Raw genomic sequence first — 25,556 nt, forward strand, 5'->3', positions numbered from 1 at the left:
ATTTATGACGTTCAGAGACATTATGGTCCTGTTGTTTTTATGTTCAGCTACTAGAATTTCCCTTTAGTTGTAAAATTCCATATTAAGCAGATTTACACATGCACAGTAGAGAAATTAAATGAAGCAATTGTTTCACTAATATCTAAAGCACCACACGTGCCACCTGTCGATTATCTTTGGCCAGCGAATCATACCGCCTGTAGCCGAAACCCACGGTACAGGGTTTTACCGCACATTTTGATTAGCTACATCTGTATTTGTCAATTACCGCAATGGCAACAGTTTATTGCTCTTTTTAAGTTTGCTACCTTGGTTACCACTTTGTGCTGGAGAAACAAAGAAAATGTGTTGTGTGATAGTCGTCACTCACAAAAACAATATGGGAACTATAAATGTTACACTCTACAAATTTTTCTTTTCATTTTCTTTATGATTGCTACCCCTACTCTTTCCTCACTCAATATTCTTTTTTAATATTTCACACACCATCAGGAATTACAAAAAATCTTAGAAGCATCAACATTTTACTATAAAGGTTCTATTATTCAATCTTTCTTTTATTACAACCTCTATTACTTCATCTGATTTTGAAGGAGAATAACCCTAGTGTGCCATTTAATAGTGACAGCTCTTTTAAAATATAAATGTCAAATTTGCAGTCAATGCACTTGAGAGTATAACATTCTGCCACATATTCAGCAAAGAAATAGGCCTAACATGAGTTTAAATTAAATGAGTAGACACGAGATATTCGGGGCTTCTCTTCACATTACATTTAAAAGACAATGATATACAAAAAATGTACAAAAAGAAAAACAGTACAAAATCTAACTACAATAATTACAGATGCAAGAAAAAGTTTGTGAACCTTTTGGAATTACCCGGATTTCCGCATTAAAGCAGATTGTGTTTGTATATTATTGTTACTTAGTTGAAGATCAGACCACATTTTTATGAGTAATTAATGCAGAAATCCGGGTAATTCCAAAGGGTTAACAAACTTTTTCTTGCAACTGTATAACATAAATATCCTTTCTATATGCCAGTAATAAGCCTTTCTTTTTTACACTACTATGCTTTGTACTCTCAAATGAATAAAGCGGTTGGAGTTACTTACCCTGACAGATACCTTTCTTATCAACATAGTGTCCTGGAAAACACTGAGTGCTGCACAAGCCAGTGTGTGTCAACACCAGGTTAATATGACATGAGGTACAGGAGAGAGGATCTTTAGCGCTGCATGTCTTACAGGAAGGATGACATTCTACAGAGCAAAAACTAAATATTAAACTTATGCAAAACACGTATTGTAGTAAAAGTAACATCACATCACAGTAATTAGTTACTGAGTTACAAAAAGGACATTGTTGCTCTGGCGTTAGTTTAAAGAGGAGCCAGATGAAATAAGAGCCCACTTAAGATTAATAACAAAAGGTACTCTTTTATTCATGAAAAAATCTGCGTAGCCAGATTAAAATAGGTTCTCTTGGATCCATTAAAACCAGATGCATGAAATCCTTGGCTTTAAACTAATTTAGACTTATATTTGTGAAGTGTTATTTCCCCACAGAAATGAAACTCTACATAAATAATACAGTGTCAGGTAAAATAAGAAATTCTCTTTACAATGTAGCATGTAGTATTTTCATTAGATTATTTTAGATAAAAATACAGTATCATTACATTATTATTAAAATCCTTATAAACAATAATGAGATGCCCTTTCCCTTGTAAGGCCTTCGATAGAACTGAACCGAAGGTACTTTCTGATACCGCTCTTGTTGTAGTTATACTTTATGCTGGAAAAATCCCATTAATTTCTGTAATAAAATTACTTCCTCCTCCTTATTGAAGCCATTATTGTATGAGTTATTTCACTGTTATACCAAACAGTAATGTAACTAAATTGATAATTAATCTGAAGTCTTCTAAATAACAGTGCCATTAACTATAACACATGCTTTTATCAAGCTGATTTCTGGGATTCCAGTAATTCAGATAAGGACTTACTGCATTACTGCTGTGAACAAGTTTTCTTAGGCACTGATTCTGAAAGTTCATGCTAAGATGCAGTTGTCATATATTTAATGTTTAAAACTTATATAAGCATTACACTTACTTTCACAGCTTCCCTGATATGTGTAGTATCCAGGCAGGCAGTAAGGGATACACTTATTCCCCAGCATGAAATATTTTGGATTTTTACACTGAAGACAGATGCTCCCGTTGTCCCGCAAGTCAGCTGTGCAATGCTGACACTCAGAGTGACAGTCTGTCAAAAGTAAAGGAGAAATATCGAACATACTTTCTTTCATCTGAATATTATAGCATCCTATTAAGCACTATTTAGTCTGCAAAGGAACAAGTAATAGGTTTATTCCATGCTGAAAAAAAGAAGAAAGAGAACGGCCGAAACGTTGTGTTCTCTTTCTTCTTTTTTTCAGCATGGAATAAACCTATTACTTGTTCCTTTGCAGCCTATGCATGCTGACGCAGCTACACACCTGCACTATTAAGTCTGGTTTGTTGAGCAAAGATCTTGGATGTGTCTGTGTTACCGAATGCATATTTGTAATGAAAACAACAACAACAATAATAAAACTCTGAGACCACACACAGGGTCCATCAAAAGTCACTACGCAAGTGAAGGGCAGTATTGAAAACTTTTCCACACTTAACAATTCAACCATCCATCCATTGGAACTTGTTCAAATCAAGGGTCACAGCGGAGTCTGGCAAGCAATGGGAACAAGACAGGGTACACCCTGGATGGACACCAGTCCATCACAAGATACACACAGACATAAACATGCACACACTCACACCTAGGGCTTTACAGTGCTCGGAGCCTGGGTTTCTTCTCAGCTCTGGGGTGCTAGCTGCATGGAGTTTGCATGTTGTCCCCATGTTCACATGGATTTTTGCCAGGTGTTCTGGTCTCCTTTCACAGTCCAAAGACATACTAGTATGTTAATTGGCTTCTAGGAAAATTGGTCTTGGTGTGAGTTGTCTGTGAGTACCTGATGACGGACAGGCATCCTGTCCAAAGTGCATCTTGCATTGCTTCTCGGAATAGGCTGTGGTTCCCACCGAAAATGGATGGATGCTTATATTGGTTTTGAATCCCGGTCACTGCAGAGGGCCAATCTTTTTCCAATTAAGAATGTTGTATACTTTTTAGACTTTTAACAATTTTAAACTGTGTATTACAACATGTTAATCAGTAAACATTAAAAAGTTTTATATATTTTATAAAAGAAAGATTGCTCAGTTGGACAAAAGTACACAACCTTCCGCCTTCATCAAAAATAATGTAATTATTCATAAATAAATATTCATAAAAGTCTTTAACTTGGTAACTTAGTGGGTTCTGGTTTTAATGTGCTTGTTCTAACATTATTAAGCTTATATTGTTTACTTCATAAAAAGTTATAATGTTTTATCCTCTTCTAAGAATACATAGTAAGAACACCACTTGCTGTTTTTGTAAAAAGAGAACTGTTGTAGTGATTTAACATCACATGATAGTTATATGAATATGGAATCGTGTAACTAAGCAGCTAAAATATCACAGCTGGACATTTCGGACACATTTTGACATCCGTTTCTTTTTAAAAAATGTTATTGTCCTTGAAGTGGTAATGGACAAAGCACTGCACCCAATGGTTCAAAGTGTGATCAGAGTATTACTTTCTGTTTGTTTCTTATAAAGTGAATACATAAAAATAGTCCACTTTTATAGTTTGTTGGCGGTTCTGGTGTGAATTTGTGTATCTGGATAAATTAAGTGAAGGTATTGTGATTAAGGATTTCTTTGTGAAATAAACAAATGAAGGAAGAAGGATTATTGTTAAAACTGGCACTCCGAGATTCCGACTGATTTAATTCCCCTCATTTAGCTGAAACTGATAAAGAAATGCAGTAGTTACAGAAAGGGAACAAGTAATAGGTTTATTCCATGCTGAAAAGAGAAGAGATAAAATACAATGTTTCGGTTGTGAAGCCTTCTTCAGATATGAGCTATTACCCTATTACTTGTTCCTTTGCAGACTACGCAGGCTGATGCAGCTACAAGTCGTTACAGTATATGTATTGCAAGGCACTGTATTTTATTAACAGACACTCCGACTCAAACAAGTGTTGTACAGTGATATAGACGTGGGTAATGTTATCCCCATTAAACAATGTGCTTATCGCGCAAATCCTGCTAATCCTGCTCTGGCGGAATTTCTCTGTTAACTGAAGAGTTATAGAGGAGACACATTGATGCTTAAAATGTTTAGGAACTGGAATACTACTATTTACAGGTATTTTTTTTAAACTACCAATACCAGCCATATACAGTTCACATATAAATGTTAATGTTCCTAAATTAATATCGTTTATGACCGTCAGACATGTTATGCTCCTCTTCTTTTTATGCTCAGCTACTAAAATTTCCCTTTAGTTGTAAAATTCCATATAAATATTCAATATTAAACGGATTAAAACATGCACAGCAAAGAGATTAAATGATTAAATCATTTCACTAACAATCAATGCACCAAGAGTGACCATCGGTCATTTTGGCCAGCCAATCACAAACTGCGGTGAACTGTAGATAATTTCACGTGCTATGGGGTTGTACCGTGCATTTTGAATGGTTGCATCTGTATCAGATTTAACTGGTATAACAAAATCAATGAGGTCCAGATTGCTTCTACTCTATGAAAATATCCTTATGACTGTCATCGTTCAGGAAGGATTTATTAAAGCCACGTCTTACAGCAGATAAGATACCACAATATCTAACTTATTGGAATGTCGGATAGTGACTGACATAGCTTTAAATCTTACTTGTTTGCATTAATTTACGTCTATTATTACTAAATACTATTATGTTTAGCTGACAATTTTATCCAAACCAATTTACATTTACAGTCATTTCTACAGATGGGTATTTTACTAGAGCATTTTGGATGAAATGCCTTGCTCAATGGTAGGACAGCAGTGTCTCACTTCGAATTTGAACCTTCAACCTTCTAGTTGCAAATCCAGAACCCCAACCACTGCTCCACACTTCTGCCCCTTAATATATATGTATTGCTTTTATAGAATGAAGCAAAGTTAAATGCTATTCAAATACGAGAAGTATCATAGCAACAACAAAAAGTATTCAAATGTACATAATAGCCCTGTTATATCTATGACAACTAAAGAACCCTTAGAAATACTCATTAAGGAGAAACACCTTATTGTCAAGGATTTAAATGTAGGTATATTTTCAATTTTTAATAAATGTATGTTTTTCTGTCCTATATAAAAAAATACTTACCAGTGCAGTACCCAACCACATTCAAATACTGTCCTTTGGGGCAACTGTTCCTGCAGTAGCCATCAAGCAAGGTGGTGTGAGGGTGACACGCTGTGCACTCAGCTTCCGATGGACCAGTACACTCCTTACAGGATGGGTGACAAGCTATAGACAGAAAAATGGATAAGGATGAAGATATCTCCTAATGATATTTGTCTATATCCATATAAATATAACCTTCTGTTAAACGGGTTATGCACCACCTTCACCTTTACTTAGTGGTACTTAAACACTCCCGATTGCTCACTGCATGCTCACTGACTGTTCTGCCACATTCAATCTGTCATGTGGTGGTAATTTACCTAAATTTACATAACCACCCTGAATGTACTTGTGTATCAATGCCATCATAGAAGAACGTACCATGCGGCACAGTGCATCTCACTGAACTATCAGACTATTTATATAGCTCTGGTCGGGGTTGAGTTCCTTGAAGATTCAGAGGAGGTACAAGAACTGAATTTCTGTATAGGCACTGAGACTCTTATTTCAGGATTCTCAAGATGAAGCCATGCAGCTTTGGGGATGCCAGACAGGCTATAAAACTGTAAAAAGTGTGAGAGGAAGCCCACACAACAACATCTTTATCATTATATAACTTTATTGTTAATCCACAAGAGTGGATTTTAGGATTTTCATATCACCATGAAAATACTACTCAACATGAAATTAATACATTATTAAATAAAAACGTTAAATACATGTTAATACTATTCTAGTCTAGCAACAATATACTGTTGTATGCAAATGTCTGATTACCCCTGGCCAAATTACGTTAATTGAAAACACAACCTATTCAGCAAACAAACTTAAACTTGACTTGACTTGGAAGATTCATCAGAAGGAAACCTAACCTGCGATCTCATCACAAAAGTCAACATCTGAAGTATGCAACACAACACTTAGATAAGTCAGAGGCATTTTGGAACCAAGTGCTGTGGTCTGATGAAGTAAAAATTGAACTCTTTGATTACAATCAAGCATGGGGGTGGATCTATTATGCTTTGGGGTTGTGTGGCAGCCAGTGGCATGGGAAATATTGTGTGGGTAGAAGGAAGAATGGATTCTACTAATCCAGTGAAGTCAGTGAAGAAACTGAATCAGAAACATATCTCAAAATGAACCATGAATTACTTCAAGAAATGAAAGATTAAGGTTTTGGAATAGTCATCACATTTCCCATCCCATCACATTTTTATTATTGAAAATCTGTGGGTAGATTAGTGCAGTGCATGCAAGACGACCTAACAGTATTTCTGAACTAGAAGCCTTCTGCAAGGAAGAGTGGGAAAAATTCTTAAAGCAAGAAAAGACTATTAGCTGGCTACAAGAAACGTTTGGAGGCTGTGAAGGGGGTGTTACTAAGTGCTAACTGACACGGTGCCCAAACTATTGCACATGCCACATTTACTGTTTTATTTCTTTTTCAATCTGTTAAATTCAGCAAATAAATAGTAACTGTGCATTAAACTTTGCAGAAATATGTCACGTTTAAGTTTGTTCACTGCAGAGGATGTGTTAACTTCTTTTCACTTAGAAAACCAACAAAACGTAATTTGGCCAGGGGTGACCAAACTTTTGCATAAAACTGTATATAAACACATGCACAGCCATTCAAAATGCACAGTAACCCAGTACCACAAGAAAATATCGGAATACCGCAGTACGTGATTGGCTGGCCAAAAAGATCGACAGGTGGCACTTGTGGTGCATTAGTTGTGAGTGAAATGATTGCTTCATTTAAACTCTTTACAATGCATGTTTAAATCTGCTTAATATGGAATATTAATGTGGGATTTTACAACTAAAGGGAAATTTGGTAGCTGAGCATAAAAATAAGAGGAGCATAACATCTCTGAACATCATAAAAGATATTAGTTTAGGAATATACATAAATATATTATACAAACTATATATTGTAGTTCAAACAAAAAGTACACAACAGTATTCCACTTTCTTCATAAACAATTTATGCATCAAAGTCTTTCACTCAGTCACTTACTGTGCTATTTTGGAAAAAGTGCTCATTCTAACTATATAAAGTTTATATACTTTATAAAAAGCTGTATCTTTTAACCTTCTCTATGAATATTTGCGCTCGTTATCACGGTAAAAAAATTTGTACTTTTTAGAATCTGCTAAATAGGGAATATAATATGGAATCTCTTATCTAGAGAAATTAATAACGATACTTAATTAAAGTATCTAAATATAATACATTTATTTATATAACTGGTAGTATTACTGTAGTTCACTTTCTTTGTAAACGTTTTTATTTTTAATTTGCCTCATTCAGGCATGATTATTTTAGAAATATTTTCAAGCTGTTCATTTCAGCTATGTTTCTGAGTGGCCTGGTAGCACAGTGGGTTTGACAAAAGGAGTGCTATTTAGGAGAACCGAGTTCAATACCTGCTTCGGGCAGAAGTTTTTCTTCTAACAAAGACTCCTATTTAAAAATAAATTAGTAAATATTATGTACACTATGTTAACAATTTGTTGTTTTATATATTATGACATATTCAATGTTAAGTTATATTAATAATGAAATAAAGACGTGAATGAGGAAACGTGAATACTGTCTATCGGTGGGAGTAAAAACCAGTTCAACCAGTTTAATTCAATTCAATTCAAAGTACTTAGTGGGGCAATTTAACACAAGCGTTTACAACAAGCCTTAAAACAAATTCGTATACAGATGCAGCCATTCAAAACGAGCGGGGTACTCTGTGGTAAAACACGGTGGGCATGTCACATCACAATGAGTCATGACGCATCATACCATATAATACCGCAGTTATGATAATAGTATCTAGAATCACCGCCAGGTGGAGCTAATAAAACTTAACCTCTCATGTAGAGCATTCAAGCTGTCGCCAAAAAACACATGGTTTCAAATCCCAGTCACTGCTGAAGGACAATCTTTTTCCAATTAAGAATTTAAGTTGTATACTCTTTAGACTTTTAATTTTAAACTGTGTATTACAGCATGTTAATCATTAAACATTAAAAAGTTGGTATATTTTATAAAAGCAAGATTGCTGAGTTGGACAAAAGTACACAACCTACCACCTTTATCATAAATATTTTAATTATGCAGAAATATTTTATGCATCAAAGTCTTTATGGAAGATATTACTAATAGTATTAATAATGAATTATCTTGGACAGACTGTAAGCTCAAAGGATTACCATGGTCCACTTTCTTTGTAACCGTCTTTGTAAATGAAAAAATACTTTATTTTTTCATTGACAAAAAGTAACACCACAGCATTTTGTTGATCCGATCATGTATTTGTTTCCAATCATACAAAGTACGTTTTGAGAATCTCCAATTCACCATGCCTTTCACATGCTCATAAACGATATTAATTTAAGAACATAAACATATTATGTAAACTGTATATGGCTGGTATTGGTAGGTTAATGAAAAATACATACCAGTATTCCACTTTCTTCCTAAACATTTTAAGCATCAAAGTCTTACATGTGGTTATTTTGGAAACATTTTTACCTGCTCCTTCAGACTGTATTAAGTTCATATACTTTGTAAAAAGTTATAATGTTTTAACCTTTTCTGTGAATATGCTCGTTATCAGAGTAAACAAAAGCATACTTTTAGAATTTAAAAATGGGGAATATTATATGGAATCACGTATCTAAAGAAATGAATAACAATATAATTATATTAATGTACTGTAGCTCAAATGATAACAGTAGTACACTGTCTTTGGAAATGTCTGGCGTTCGAACCCAGCTGTCGCCATGAGTTTTCTTTGAACAAATAATCATTTCTTTGAAAAACTAAAATAGTAAATATTATGGACACTATATTACTACTATTCCAAGTGTAAAAAGAGGTGATACGCAATGCATCTCCTCTATAAATTTTTAGTTTACAGACCATCCAAGATAATTTATTATGAATATCTTATGTATCGCATTAAAATTGGAACGCTTTTCACAGGTGTAAATCCACCTATTTTCTAAGTGCTTTATCCAGAACAGGTAACAGGTTCACCCCTCCCCCTTTCCTCTGTCTGTATGATCTCTTTAAACCCTTCTGTGCCCAAATCGCAGTGGGTGAGAAAAGAGACAGAAAAAAGTTAATCCTGTTTTTTTATGGTCTGTAGCACAAATGGTCTGTAGGACATGCTGTGCTCCCACTACCAGTAGGCTGGGCAAACAATTTTTTTAATTTTTAAAAAAGAAATAAAAAATTAGATATAATGATGTGTTCCTGCTTAATCTATAATAATAATAATTGCTTACACTTATATAGCGCTTTTCTGGACACTCCACTCAAAGCGCTTTACAGGTAATGGGGACTCCCCTCCACCACCACCAATGTGCAGCATCCACCTGGATGATGCGACGGCAGCCATAGTGCGCCAGAATGCTCACCACACATCAGCTATCAGTGGGGAGGAAAGCAGAGTTATGAAGCCAATTCATAGATGGGGATTATTAGGAGGCCATGATTGGTAAGGGCCAATGGGAAATTTGGCCAGGACGCCGGGGTTAAACCCCTACTCTTTTCGAGAAACGCCCTGGGATTTTTAATGACCACAGAGAGTCAGGACCTCGGTTTTACGTCTCATCTGAAGGACAGCGCCTGTTTACAGTATAGTGTCCCCATCACTATACTGGGGCATTAGGACCCACATGGACCGCAGGGTGAGCACCCCCTGCTTGCCCCACTAACACCTCTTTCAACAGCAACCTTAGTTTTTTTCCCAGGAGGTCTCCCATCCAGGTACGTAATCTAGCCATTGCTTGACTTTAAAAGCTATAGAAACAGGTTTCGATAGTTAATAACCATTTTTTATGTGCGGAAAACAGATGATTTTTCTTCCTCGTGATCAGCTTAGAATCTTTGTGTACGCTAGTTTTTTTTAGAAGTTTTTTTAGAATTCTTTTTTAGAAGAAGAATTAAGAAGTTTTTTTCTTCTTAATTAAACATTTAAAATACATGAATTTCAAAGACAACACATGTCGAACAGGAAAAATCATATTCTGTTCTCTTCCTGGCATTTAGAAGAGATCAGCAGGTCTTTTTGTCCCAATTAGAGGCTCTGAAAATAGTGTACCGCCCACTGCACTCCGTCAGGGAGGGAGGCGGCACCGAGAGAGGGAGGAGGTGCGGGGCTCAGTATTACATAATGGCCATTCTGCAGAGCGGGGTGCAAGTAGCACCAATTGCATCTGCAATCATAACTTAGTGTTTAAAATTTAAAAACATAAATCATTTTCTTTGACTTCTAAGTCCCTCAATCATCATTAAGCACAGGTTTCTCATCACTTAGACTACTTTTTGATACCATCGTTAGACAAAGCAGGAACTTATTGTACTTTTTAATGACATAACATGTGGAAAGATTACAGATTTTAATCGTCTTTAATTTTGTTATACACTTCAGAAAAGTTTCATCTATACAAACACCACAAAACTATTCTCGATTGTATTTCTGAATGCTATGTTACACTTAGTTCATTGTTTTAAATACATCTAATTAAGAAAGTTAAGTGTTAGCATAAACTATTAGTAATCAATAATATTAAATTTAGCACTGTAATAAACTGTTGCACTTTTCCCCGCATCTTGTAAAAAATATATTTTCAAGTTAAATACAAAATTAAAGAAAAAACAGAGTAAAATATAATTCAAAATATTTTGGTAACAATGTTAACTGTTTATAAAAATAAAATGTATTAACTAAGCAATAGGATGGCACAGCTGTTAGTATGCAAACCTCTAAACTAGAAAGATAACTAAGATATCCATCCATTTCTAATGGTGGTGAAGTGGTTAGCATTGCTATCTTGCAGCACTGGGGCCCTAGGTTCAATTTCTGCCGTCCTGTGTGTGTGGAATTTGCATGTTCTCTCTGGCTTCCGTGGTTTTTCTCCATATGTGTGATATGATTCCCTCTTGCACTCAAAAACATACTGATAGGTTAATTGGCTAACAGGAAAACTGACCCTGGTATGTGTGTGTTTGTGTCTATTTGTCTTTCCTGTGTTGGACAGGCGCTATGTCCAGGGTGTATTCTGCCTTGCATCCGTTGCTTGCTGGTGTCCAAATCCTCTATACTGGATAAAGAGATTAGAAAATGGATGGAAGTAAAGGCACTGTGTGGATGGAACTATACACAATGTTAGAACCCCACTATGAGATGGCAGCATCTCACTGAGGATAAATAGTGCTGGCTTAAGGAAAGCCTTTCCACCTCTCTTGCACATCAGTATCCAAACCTAGCTACTTATTTAAACAAATTGCCTCTAAATTTAAACATCTTAAGATGCTGGCTCTGTAGATCAGCATCAGCTATGTTTGCCCAATCATTCAATCCATGTGCATTCAACACAGTTCAATGCTAGCAATTACAAAAAATTTAAAATACAATCCTCATTTCAGTATCTATGTAAACATACAGTCTGTTAACTTCATCATCTTCCTCTGCAGTCTATAACATCTCCTGTCATTTTGTCAAAAGTATGCCTAACTCTACTAGGAAGTGATTTTATCAGTGTATTCCTCAATTTTCCCCAAATTATCTTTTTCCTACCTACATCTCTAGTCTTACATCCTGCAATAACTCAGCCAGCACTTAAATCCCCAAAAGCTGCTTGCATTAATTTATTTAAATCACAAATATCATATGTATATACTGGCCGTAATATTCTGCATTGTGGAATAATAGTTTCTTTTAAAGGGAACTAGAGAAACTAGGAGCTAGAGAAATCAAGAATGGCTTTTTTTTTTCTTGAATTAATAAATGCACATCCTGTTCACTGGGGAAATTAAAGTCACACTGAGCAATCTCCAGTATGTTCAGAATTTCACAGCCAGAATCCAGATCGGGATGCATTATGCCTGTCTTGCACTGGCTTCCTATCAGGTTTCAAGTCAACTTCAAAATCCTCATCCTCACTCAGTACCTATCTGGCTTATTATCTGTCTGCTCCCCACCTTTGTCCATCTGACTCTGGTCTTCTAGCTGTCCTCACTTAACTTTGAATGTTTTGTGATATTTAGAAAGACCAACAAATTCAATATAGTGTCGATAATATTTATCAGTAAAAACGACAGTAGTAGCAGCTTCAAATTATTCGCTGTTATTAATAAATGACTTGGCTTCGGACATGTTGTGATATTTAGAAATTAAAAAATGTCAATATAGTGTCTATAATATTTGCTATTCTAGTTTTTCAAAAAAATGTTTATTTGTTAAAAGAAAACGAATGGTGAGAGTAGGGCTTGAACCACAGACCTAAGGCATATAAGGCACACGCTTAAGCCATCACGCTACAGGCGTAATCACATGGAAAAGAGTGAAACAGAAGCACATATATCCATAGAAAGTGTATTATACTATTATTTGAGCTACAGTACATGAATATAATTACAGATGCAGCCATTCAAAGTGCGCGGTACAGACACGTACTGGAGGTAATTGGCTACGGTCTCGCGCATCGTGACGCGCGATGACGCAAAATACCGCGGTACGTGATTGGTTGACCGACAGGGGCACTCGTGGTGCGTTGGTCAGTCGTAGAAAGATTTACAGTAAATGTCTTTACTGTGCCCGTTTTAGTATTGAATATTTATATGGAATTTTACCACTGAAGGGAAATCTTAGTAGCTGAGCATAAAAAGAATAGGAGCATACTGTAACGCGTGTGAAGGCCATAAACGATATTAATTTTGGAACATAAACATACAGTATATGGCTGGTCTCGGTACTTTAAATAAAAAAATACACACCAGTATTCCATTTCTCCCTAAACATTTTAAGCATCGAAGTCTTTAACTAACGTGATACCGGAGTCAACAAGCATACTTTTAGAATTAAATTAAAAGGGAATATAATATGGAATTGCGTATCTAAAGAAATTAATAACGATATAATTATATTCATGTACCGCAACACAAGAATAGTACACGCTGTACATCGTCTGTTGATAATGTTTCTGTAGTGCTTTTTCAGCACTCTGTATTGACCTTGCCGGTGGCGCTGTGGGTTAGGTTCCTGACTCCCATGTCACATGGTGAGTGTTCGAATCCAGCTGAAGCCATGACTTTTTTTTTAACAAACATTTCTTTGAAAACATAAAACTTTTCCCTGGGTCAGAGATTAAATAAAACCTCACTCGCATCAAACAAATTTATATTTCTAAATATCACAACATGATCGAATTTAAGTCATTTTAATAACAATGAATAGTCACCTATACGTTACAATATAAATTGATATCTTTGTCTTCTAAGTATCTTAATAAACTTTCAGCATAGCTTTCTCCCCGTTTAGATGTATTTTTCTTGGGATCAAACGTGGAAAGATTAGATTGTAATCGTTTTTATTTTTTAAATAAATTTTAGAAAAGTGTAATCTATAGTAAAAAGCTGTACACCACCTGCTATAAAGATACATATTGTAATACTTTAGGGTTCGGATAGGAGAGACACAAGAACTCAGACTTGCGGAGTTAAAGCAAGTTAAAGCCTTGATTTTATATATCACCTTTAAAAGTGGCATCTCAAAGCAAAGTAAATACCCAACACTGATTGTACCCATCTGTCATGCTAATAAAGCACCTTGAATTGAATTGAATTGAGAGAGAGGGGGGGGGAGGGCGAGCGAGAGAGCACAGCCAGGACAGACAGGCAAATAAGATACACTCCACAGACATTCACAACAGCGACATATCATAAAACGTTTGCACATATAGTTAAATTATTACTTGTTTTTCAGGAAGTTAAAAAACACTTGAATTACTTATCCAGTCTCTCGAAATAAAATTATTTTTCAAGCAATGCAACTAACGTCGGGCAACGTGTTTTTTTTAATCCAACATTGACAGCCACATCTTAAATCTTGTCAGTCAGCTCTTTTCTCTCTATTTGAATTGTGGCGATTCAAACAACCTGGGATAACAAGTGGTCTCAAAGTCACCAAGCTCACAGAGCTTCAACAACAGATGACAATTCCCTTAGTCCTTCCTTAGTCTTCCTGAAATTGCCAGATTATGAGTGAATAAAAGCATTTTATTAAAAACACGTTTCCGTTTGTTTGGGAGCTATATTATGTATTTTTCATATGTAAGATATAATGATGTGTTCCCGCTTACACATCGCACGACTTTAAAAGCTAGAAAAACAGGTTTCGATTCACATTATCTGGCGAGCCTTGTTTTGTCAAAGGACAGCACAAAAAAACAGACAATACACAGGGGGGGAGGGCAAGCGAGAGAGAGAGTTTTTTGCCCTCTGTCAAAAAACCCCAAATCACCCAGGGCAGAGACTCTGGGGTGATCATTGTGTGGTACAGAGTGGAGCTCAGTCACTCCAAACAAGTAGTAAAGAGAGAAGAGTCAACAATTGATTTAAGGACGATCTGTCAAAGTGCAGTGAAACACAATATTGTTGTTGTTGTTGTTATTGTTGTTTTTATCCTGTAAAGCATTTTGAGAAGCCACCTTTAAAGGCAATATATAAAAGCGCTGATTCCTATGGAATGTGTTTTCTTTCTTCTTTTTTTCAGCATGGAATAAACCTATTGCTTGATTCTTATGGATGTCCGGTTCCGCCGGGGATTCAAAAAAATTTTTTTTTTAATCGCTTATCTAAGGAAATAGCAGTATCACCTTGTTCATGCACAAACAGTGGCATGTTACATTATTAATTTGGGTGTCTCCTCTTGCCAGAAAGCTCTAAATTGCATTTTGAGTGCGGTTTTTGACTTTTTTAAATTGCAACCCATAAATAAAGCTGATACTGTTTAGACTTTTAATTATTTTAAACTGTATTACAACAGCACAATGCACAATGCAACATAAATTGCAAAAATGCACTTGGAATCTGTCCAAGCCCTACTTTGTCAGGCATTTTCTTTTACTATAACGGACATAAAAACTCCCTTGCTTTTAACAGAGCGTTTCATAATTTCTAACTACAAAAATTATTTAAACTGCGACACTTATCATTCAACCAGAGCTCAAAATATCACAAGGATCCTCAAGAGCACAGCAAAGACTGTATTAAAAGTATAATAGTGACAAACTAGTATACTTTAGATCTTTTTTTCTGAACCGGGGAAAATCTGATCATGTTTCTCTATAACAATAATAAAAAACATTATTTTACATATCACCTTTATGTGATATCACCTTAAGGACAGCACATACAAGGGTTAATTGCACAATGGACCACGCAAAGAAATTTAAAATAGTCTTCTTTAGGAGTGGATCGCAGCAGGCATAATCAGCAAATTAGGAAAACAAAGAACAGGACAGGTGAGACGTGTATCCAGAGAGCGAGTGATCAGAAAAAGGAACAGCTGTTACGCCCAGGTTTTACGCTCTCTCTCTGCTGAATGAATAAAAGCATTTTATTAAAAATGCGTTTGCGTTTGTCTGGGTATTTACTTTGTAATCTGTGGTTTACATCTACTGTATTGCTTTGAGATGCCACTTTTAAAGGTGATATGTAAAATAAAGTTTTTTTATTATTGTTATAGAGAAACATGATCAGATTTTCCCTGGTTCAGAAAAAAAGATCTAAAGTGCTTACACCTAACTTTCTTAATTAGATGTATTTAAAACAGTGAATTACTGTAGGTGTAACATAACATTCAGAAATACAATCGAGAATAATTTTGTGGTGTTTGTATAGATGAAACGTTCCTAAAACGTATAACGTAACAAAATTAAAGACGATTAAAATCTGTAATCTTTCCACTTGTATGTCATCGGAAAATACAAGAAGTTTCTGCTTTGTGTAAGGATGGTATCAAAAAGTAATCTAAGTGGTGAGAAAGCTGTGCTCAATGATAATTAAGGGACTTAAAAGTAAAAGGAGATGCTTCATATTGCTTGACAAATTTTAAAAACTAAGTTATAAATGCAGACGCTCTTTCGGTGCCGCGCCGGGTCTAATTATCTAAATATACATTCGCCCCAGGCAGAGGCCGAAGAGCGCCCGGCTGGGGTGCGTGGGGAAGAGCAGGACAGGAGTGAAAGTGGTCAGGGCAGGGTTTAGGAAGGCCGCCGACCAGTGCGGCTGTCCCACAGTGAAGCGAACGTACAGTCTGGGGAGGTATCTGTTTTCCTTGTAAATAGTTCCCTGCTTCTGCACCCCTGGGTCTTACTCTCTCTCTCTCTTTTCTCTCTCTCTCGGGCGCGCGGGCTGTGTGTTGGCTCGCGCTGTTGGCGGGCGGGGGCGCGGGAGAGCCGGGCTAGCAGGTGGTGACGGAGAAGAAAAATAAAGGCTTTAACTTGCTTTAACTCCGCAAGTCTGAGTTCTTGTGTCCGTCCTATCCAAACCCGAAAGTATTACAATATGTATCTGTATAGCAGGTGGTGTACAGCTTTTTAGTATAGATTACACTTTTCTAAAACGTATTTAAAAAATAAAAACGATTACAATCTAATCCTTCCACGTTTGATCCCAAAATCCCAAGAAAAATAAATCTAAACGGGGAGAAAGCTATGCTGAAAGTTTATTAAGATACTTAGAAGACAAATATACTGTATCAATTTATGTTGCATTTGTCTGATTACAATTAAAAAAACACATATAATTAAACACGCGTTTGCGATTTAAATCAAAATGCGATTTAAATCAATATAAATGTTTTCTTTAGATACGCGATTCCATATTATATTAGCAGAAAAGCTTAAAACTACCACTTTTTTACACGCTATTTCACATGTTAGTTAAAGACTTCGATGCTTAAAATGTTTAGGGAGAAATGGAATACCGGTGTGTATCTTTTCTTTAAAGTACCGATTCCTAGAATCTGACTGGCTGACACCCTTCTGAAGTGGTTCCATAATATCTGGTATACGGAAAAGAAAGCGTAGATAAAAAAGCCTGGATTCTCATGTATCTGATACAAGTATCTTTTAATACAGTCTTTGCTGTGCTCTTGAGGATCCTTTTGATATTTTGAGCTCTGGTTGAATGATAAGTGTCGCAGTTTAAATAATTTTCGTAGTTAGAAATTATGAAACGCTCTGTTGAAAGCAAGGGAGTTTTTATGTCCGTTGCAGTAAAAGAAAATGCCTGACAAAGTAGGGCTTGGACAGATTCCAAGTGCTTGTACAAATGTGCTAAAGAAATTATACTTTGAGTTTACAGCTTGTCCAAAGTCATTCATTATTAATACTATTAGTAATATCTTCGGTAAAGGCTTTGATGCATAAATATTTCTGATAAAGGTAGGTTGTGTTCTTTTGTCCAACTGAGCAATCTTGCTTTCATAAAATATACCAACTTTTTAATGACTGATGATTAACATGCTGTAATACACAGTTTAAATTTAAAAGCTCAAATGCTGTACATGAGATGTAAAGCTTTATTGGCTCCTCCTGGCGGTTTTACAAGGTGATGCCGGATAATTTTCGGCATGACGTTAAGTGACGCGATTTACCCCGTGATACTGCGTGATACTGCGACACACCCACCGGGGTATACCGTGAAATACCCCACCCATTTTGAATGGCTGCATCTGTAAATCATTATTAATTTCTTTAGATACTCAATTCCATATTATATTTCATATTAATCAAATTCTAAAAGTATGCTTTTGTTTACTCTGATAATGAGCGTATTCGCAGCAAAGGTTAAAACATTATAACTTTTTACAAAGTATATAAACTTAATATAGTCAGAAGGAGCAGGAAAAAAAATAACCACATGTAAGACTTTAATGCTTAAAATGTTTAGGAAGAAAGTGGAATACTGGTATGTATTTTTTCTTTAAACTACCAATACCAGCCATAAACGTTTATGTTCCTAAATTAATATCGTTTATGACCATCAGATGCATTATGCTCTTCTTCTTTTTATGCTCAGCTACTAAAATTTCCCTTTAGTTGTAAAATTCCCTATAAATATTCAATACTAAGCAGATTAAAACATGCACAGTAAAGAGATTAAATGATTAAATCTTTTCACTAACGACCAATGCACCACGAATGCCCCTGTCGGACAACGCAGTGATTTGTGGGTAATTGCGTGCGGTACGGGTTTGTACCGCATATTTCAAATGGCTGCATCTGTATATTATAATTAGAATCGAGAATAACAAAGTGGTATTAAAAATACCACTGAAACTATAATAATTTGTCAGATAATTTTTAACAGTATAATTTTTTAAATAATAAAAACAATAATTTCAAACTTCTTGTATCTTTTTCAGAGTTATTTGTTTTCTACGGCTTTCATAACCTTTGCTTATTAAAATACCTATTTACGAGACACGAAGTTTCAGATGTCAATAGCTTTGTGAAAAATGACACAGAGCCTTCAAATCACCGGCATTTTAAAGATCACGTTTGTGAAATTTTTCACAGCTTTTATAGCTTTATAGATATAGATAATGCTTTTAGAGTATATCAAGTAACTGGTTGCATTTTTAGAAACCTTAGTTTGAATAAAGCGGATCCCAGGTGTAAGCAACTTCATAATGGGAGAACGCATTATGCTACATTTTTATGCATGAGTTGACGCTTTCTGAAGTCTCTCAAAAGCATAAAAATGTAACATAATATTGGACAACTAATTCTTTTAATTTTAAAGAAAATCAAAAATAAGAAACAATAACGCATCTCTTCCTTTAAAATCCATAAAAAGACAGGTTTAGATAGTTAAAAACAATTTTATGCACAAAAAAGGGTGATTTTTCTTCCTTGTGATCATCTTAGAAAATGGATAGACTGGTGGATTTACTCCCTCTGTATTTCCTGTTTTCACACAGATAAGAATAAACTACATATGCAAATCGTTTCACAAGCGGAAAGTTATTGAGCACAGAACATCTCTTTCACCACAGTACACATTATGTTACATTTTTAAGCATCTGTTGAAGGATTCTGAAGTCTGTCAAAAATGTTAAAAAATGTAACCAAATAGTGTAGGTGAGACTGCTATATATCCTGGATAAGTTGGTTAGAAAACAGATAGACTGGTAAAAACATTCCAATTTTAAATGTGATATGGAAGATATTATTAATAATATCTTGGACGATCTGTAAGCTGAACAGTTATAGAGGAGACACACTGAGTTTTTTCTTTTCAGCTTGGAATTAACTTTTACGTATTTCATTGCAGCCACTTTATGTAACGCAGCTCCGTACTTCTTTAACAACCATCTTATTTGTCACAAAGGCTAGGAGTGTTACACCCCGCTGTCTTTGTTATGTAGAATAGACAGTTTTGCTTGGGGGATGGGGATGGAAAACATTCACTTTCTGATAGCGGTGTACTGAACAAAGGTGACAAAGGTCTAAAAAGTCAAAGGGGTGCCTGTGGCAGAGTTCAGCGCATTTTAAATTACTGAAAGGCTATGAACAGCATCAGCACCTGTGTTGATGTCAGTGGTTTTATAAAAAATAATATAACAATAATCACAAGTGCAAAGACATTTTGCATAACAAAACTGTAAAAGAAGCAGACCTTAAATTTAGAATTGGGTTTCTCCATAGGTGTCTGAACAGTTCAATGAAATAAACTTCAATACAGTCAGACAGACAGATTTTAAATTCTTCAAGCAAACTTTGCTCTTTAAGGTTTATCAAAATCAGATTCTTTGCAATCATTACATGACTTCTCAAAACATATTGTACTAATTTCTGTCATCCAAACAAACATTTGATTTTTTTTTTACATGTCGAAATCTTGGATAGTATGCCTCAGGGATACATAGTGCAATCCAAACAAAAGAGCTGCTGGGCACACTGCGATCTTGACATGCAGGTGTGAAGTAGTAGTAACAGCTTCTGTTTTAAAAGGTTTTGGATTTGTATCTGTTGGAACTGGAAATACAATGGCGAATATAATTGAGGTTTAAAGTTTAAGCTTTAAAGTCATGCAATGTCTAGGTTAGGCAGGAACATGCCATTGTTTCTTATTTTTGATTTTCTTTAAAAAATGTTTTAAAAAGCAGCTTCCCACTTTCGCCTTGCTGTAACTATAAGTGGGATTGTTGCATATTTGGGGACACTTTGTTTGTAGTAGTCCTTTGTATTACAGGTATTACGGTACTGCAATTTGTAATTGTGGTGTCCATCGTGCCTTTCAGTTTAGCAGATTTTATTCTGCGCCAGGCTTTGGAGCAGTCTGAGGAATATTTCAAGACAGCTGTTTCATTGATAGCAGTCAGTGTCTCAGTTTACTAGGGACGTATCAGATGTTAAACTGAGGAAGGCATTCAGCACCCACCCCCCACAAAGACAAAGCGGATAAAGATGATAAAAATCAATTCAAAAGGGTGCAGTGTGTTAACAAAAATCCATTCAAAAGGGTGCAGTGTGTTAACAAACTCTAACAGAGTAAGGCTTTCTGCTCAATTACATGAGATCTAAAGTACAGTCAGATAGCTTTTAAATTAGCTAACTGTATACTGAAACAGTAGCACACACGGCAATGAACGGCAGTGTGATCGTATACTGTATAAATATAAATATATAATATTTATATATAAATATATATAGAATGTGTGTTATATTTTTTAATCCAAATTTAAAGTTAAATAACTCGCTGCTAAAATTTGTACAAAATATAGATGTTCTTAATGTAGATATAAACCAATGAAAGAGGCACATCACATTCACAACAATCTATAATAACAAACTGTTTCTACACATGTGACATATTTATAAGCTGTTCTCCAATTACTGGCAATTGTAAAAATAACTCCTCTTCCCTCCTTTGTTTAACTTAAAGAATTTCTTGAAGAAATCCTTAATCATGAAACCATGATTCCTTTTTTAATGATAACAGCAAGTGGTGTTTCTACTACTGTATGGATTCTTAGATAAGGATAAAACATTATACAGTAACTTTTTATTAAGTATAGTATATAAACTTTATAATGTCAGAATAAGCATGTTAAAACCTTAACCCACTGTAAGTCACCATGTTTAAGACTTTTTTTGCATAAAATATTTATGAATAGTGTGGAATACTGTTGTGTATGTTTTCATATTTAGCTATTACTACCATCTACTGTGCGTACATTAGATTACTGTATGTATTACATTACAGTTCTGTTTTTGTTTTCTGCTACCAAAATTTACCATTTTCATTATGTGAATGTAAACCTGAAAAAGGCACATCACGTTCACAAGCTATAGTATTATAAAAGTTTAAAATTAACAAAAGTCTAAAGAGTGTACAGCTTAAATTACACAATTAGATAAAGATTGTCGCTCAGCATTGACCGGGATTCGAAACCGAGTGTTTCTATTGACAGCCCAAAAGCACCACATGCCCCACTAAGCTTTTACAGCTCCACCTGGTGGTTTTACAAAGAACTGTAGTCACATTACTGAAAATTTCTAAAATGCTGCAGTCTCCCGCAGTCTACTGCAATATCGCACAGCCGCTCAACTGAAAACTATTGCAGTATCCCTTGCGCATTCTGAATGGCTGGATCTGTACACACATCTCGATCTGTGCACATAACACTATCATTACATTTATCTGATTCATACAGGAAACAATCACTGTGCTGTGTTTAATTCCACAGGGTACAAAATCCTGTATGCATTGTTCTTGGCCACAAGCATTCTAAATTACCTCCCTTAAGGCAGCAGTTGTAAATGGTAATGATGAGGGTGAGAAGGGTCATCAAAGATAAGATGAGGTTTCCTTTGAACTCCAACATTATACAATTAAAACATTCTGACTCATCCAAACTTTCAGATTAAAAATATATGCTGGCTAGCCTATTAGAGTGGTCTCTGTAAAGTTTAAATTTTCATATTTTACTGTTCATTGGTAGGTGAAACACTAAACGATCTCTACAGGTTGATTAATAAGTGAGAGAGGTTGAAAATCTAAATTATTACTATCCTAAGTAGCCAGTTCTTTGGTTTCATCAACATGAATATGAAGCATGCTTGACTGACCCCCACTTTCCAGTTTACTTATCTGTTCAAAGTAATTCTTCACCCTTTCTCTATCATCCCCAGTAAGCCCATTTAGTCACTGCACTTTCATAGACAAGCAAAAAATCCTTCCATTTTCATTTCATTTGTATATATGGAAGATAGTAAAGCTGACAAAAAACAAAGCCCTAGTAAACACCCATATTTAATACAATTTAATCTCAAAATGTACAGTTCATAAGAACCAGCTGTGTGTGATCTGTTAGAAAATCCTTCATCCATTTTATTAGCCTCCCATTAACATCCAAACCCAACAACCGTTCCACTAGTATGTGGGTCTGAATCTATTAATTGCTGAAGAAAAATCAATAAATAAAATATGCACATGTAACTGTGGCAGATGACTAGCTACTAAAATCATTAAAGTCAAGTCCCTCTATGTTCTCTAAAAGACTGTTGCCAAATAACCCTGTCTGTGCACTCTGTGGAAAGGGTTATTTGTAAACATCTCAAAGAAGCCAGACATCATAATCTACCAAAAACAGTTTGATCATAGTTACATATTGGTACAATTGCCGGGCAATCTACACTCTGGCCATTATCAGTGCTCAAGTTACAAAATAAAATAAAGGAGAACTAAGCAAACACTCCAAAGATTTGGAGGTATCTTAAAATAATCCTACTTTAAAGACAAAACATACAGTGAGGTGATGTAGATATTTTAATACCCCTGTCTCACATAACTATATATTACTAAAACATATTTTTTAAAGATGGATAGAAAAGGAATTATGGTAATAATAAATAGCATAATAGGATCCTACTCCAAAAAAAAAAACAGACAACACGAAATCCATATAAGAAACTCAAAAACTTCTTACTGCAACAGAACCCGTGACGCAGACCTCTATTAAATAATTTGTAATATCTCTGCTGCAGAACATAGCAGAAGCCTTAAAACAGAAGTTCAGGTTTTAAATTGAAGCTAACCCCCTCGGTTTTGAGTGTGAACAGTCAAATTTCTTTTATCTCTCTGTCTGCTCAGCTGACAAAGACATTGAGAAAATAAAACAACAGGCAAAAAAAATTGTTTGGTCTTCAGAGGTCACTTTTTCCAATTTTAGGCCTTGTCCTAGGTGTCTACCAGCTTGGATAAAAATCTGGGACAAACTGATCAATTAGAAAAAAATCTACATAATTTTTTGTGAAGACTGGACCTGGATGAAATTTGTCAAATCCCAAACAAGTGTATAAAAGTTATTGGAAAGCCAAGAAAATATGTAAAAAGCTACTGCAATTGCTATAAAAAGCCTCTAGGCACTGCTAGAGAGCCTTTTCTGCTGTTAGGCCTTCAAGTGTGAAACAATGACCACTGATAAGAAACTGATTGATTACCACCTTCTGAGTCAATGATCAACAGTTAAAATGAAGGAAAAGGCAGCCAAAAGCTCCCAGAGGAAGTCACATTCCCTAAGGGTTTTTCACCAATCAGACCAGCTTTTTCAGGCGGTCAGATTCAAAATTTGGTTCCAATAGCCAATAACTTTCAGTCATCTCCAGGTCTGGAGATGGGTCAGGCTAGCATTTAATGGATATATAACTTACTTTCAAATCAGGTAAAAACATGGGATATATTCTTTTTTTGCTGGATTTTGCTTTTGCGGTCATGTTTTGCTGGCTTATTACTTATGGTTGCACTTATGCTGAAGTGCATCATCAGAAAAAAAAGTTTTATTGTGCACAATTGACTTGGTGTATTTCTCTTCTAATAATGGTTTTGTGAAGCTTCTGTTTTTGGTTTTGTGGTTTTGTTTGTTAAACACAATGAAATGAGACGCGCATTCTAAGTCAGTCCCGGAACTGGGGCCTCGGCGCGTTGCCCAAGAAAGCAGAGACACATACAAGATGAAGTCTTTCAAAATGCACATCAAAACTCATTACAGTTGTAAGCTAGGTGCACTGTATTGTGTTATGATTTGGCATGCCAAATCATACTTTCCAGAGAATCTTTACTGACCAAAAAGATAAATAGGTGGCACTTGTGATGTGTTAGGTGTTAGTGAACACCTACTTCATAGGTAGTATAATATTTATATATTATATATAAAACCACTTGAGGCATGGTGGAAAATGTAACTCTCAACAAAACAACCTCTAGGCCAGCTAGAGGAAAACAAACCAAAAGATCTTTCCTCCATCCCACCTACAGATGCAGCTACTCAGAAAGCGCATCATTAGATTGTAATGCGGTGTCTGCAACACAGTTCAGTACATTATGTGATTCACTGGCCAAAGACTATCGATAGGTGGTGTGTTAGTGAAACAATTGCTCATTAAATCTGTTTCTCTGCTGTTTATCATCTTGAAATCTACTTAATATGGAATACTAATATGGAATTTTTTAACTAAAGGAAATTATGGTAGGTGACAATAAAAATAATGGAAGAATAAAGTCTCTGAACATCATAAATTATATTAATTTAGAAATATAAATATATTAACATACTGTATAAAGCAGGTGGTGGTTAAAATAAAAAAAAATACACAACAGTATTCTGCCTCCTTCATAAACATTTTCTGCATCAAAGTCTTTAACTTGGTCACTTACTGTGGTTATTTTGGAAAAGTTTTGACGTGCTCCTTCTAACCATGTTAGACGTTTATACACTTTAGAAAAGGCAATAATGTTTTAAAATAAAGATAAAGAATAACAAAATAATTTATAATTATGTATCTTGTGTAAGAATTGAGTTCAACCTCTAATTTGTGAAACTCTGTATTTTCTGTTTTGACTCAGATTAAGAATAAATTACATATGTAATTCTTTTAAAAGGACACAGAGATGTTCTGTGCTCTCACCCCTACAAAGCCTGTAGTTACATGTAGAATGTAGTGGCATATACCCTATCTCTGTGCCTTATAACACATTGAAGTCACAACTAGTCTAGCTTTTTAAATAAAAGTCCTTCTAAAAAAAAAGGTTTTGAGTCTAGATTTGAAAGAGGTCAGGGAAGGTGACTCTCTGATATCCTCAGGAAAATTAAGAAACTAAAAACTAAAAACTAACAAAATTAGTGGTCCCTCTGAAACTAAACACGTGCACCAAGTTCAAAATAACTGGTCACACAAAAACAAATCAAAGATACCAGACCAGCCCCCAAATATGTTACATCCCCTCTATAGTTACAATAAGTTGAAAGTAGGGAGCAACATAAAAGCCGGATATAACAAACATGCAGACACAAACTGTATAACAATACAAAGTATATTTGCAAGGATACCAATTGCAAACCTAAAAAAAAAACGT

General features: G+C 35.3%; 1 protein-coding gene across 1 annotated transcript in view; it reads right to left on the reverse strand.

Annotated features, from left to right (window-relative positions):
* fras1 (Fraser extracellular matrix complex subunit 1) overlaps positions 1 to 25,556 on the reverse strand; it is a 352,881-nt gene that overhangs the window by 166,469 nt on the left and 160,856 nt on the right. The window contains exons 19-21 of the mRNA XM_088911421.1: positions 5,315 to 5,458; positions 2,120 to 2,272; positions 1,118 to 1,264 (exon numbers count right to left, since the gene is read on the reverse strand). Coding sequence (XP_088767547.1) covers positions 1,118 to 1,264; positions 2,120 to 2,272; positions 5,315 to 5,458 — 444 coding nt within the window. The remainder of the gene's footprint in view (positions 1 to 1,117; positions 1,265 to 2,119; positions 2,273 to 5,314; positions 5,459 to 25,556) is intronic.

Source organism: Atractosteus spatula, chromosome 3 (assembly GCF_055471065.1).
Source record: "Atractosteus spatula isolate fAtrSpa1 chromosome 3, fAtrSpa1.hap1, whole genome shotgun sequence".
NCBI lineage: Eukaryota > Metazoa > Chordata > Actinopteri > Semionotiformes > Lepisosteidae > Atractosteus > Atractosteus spatula.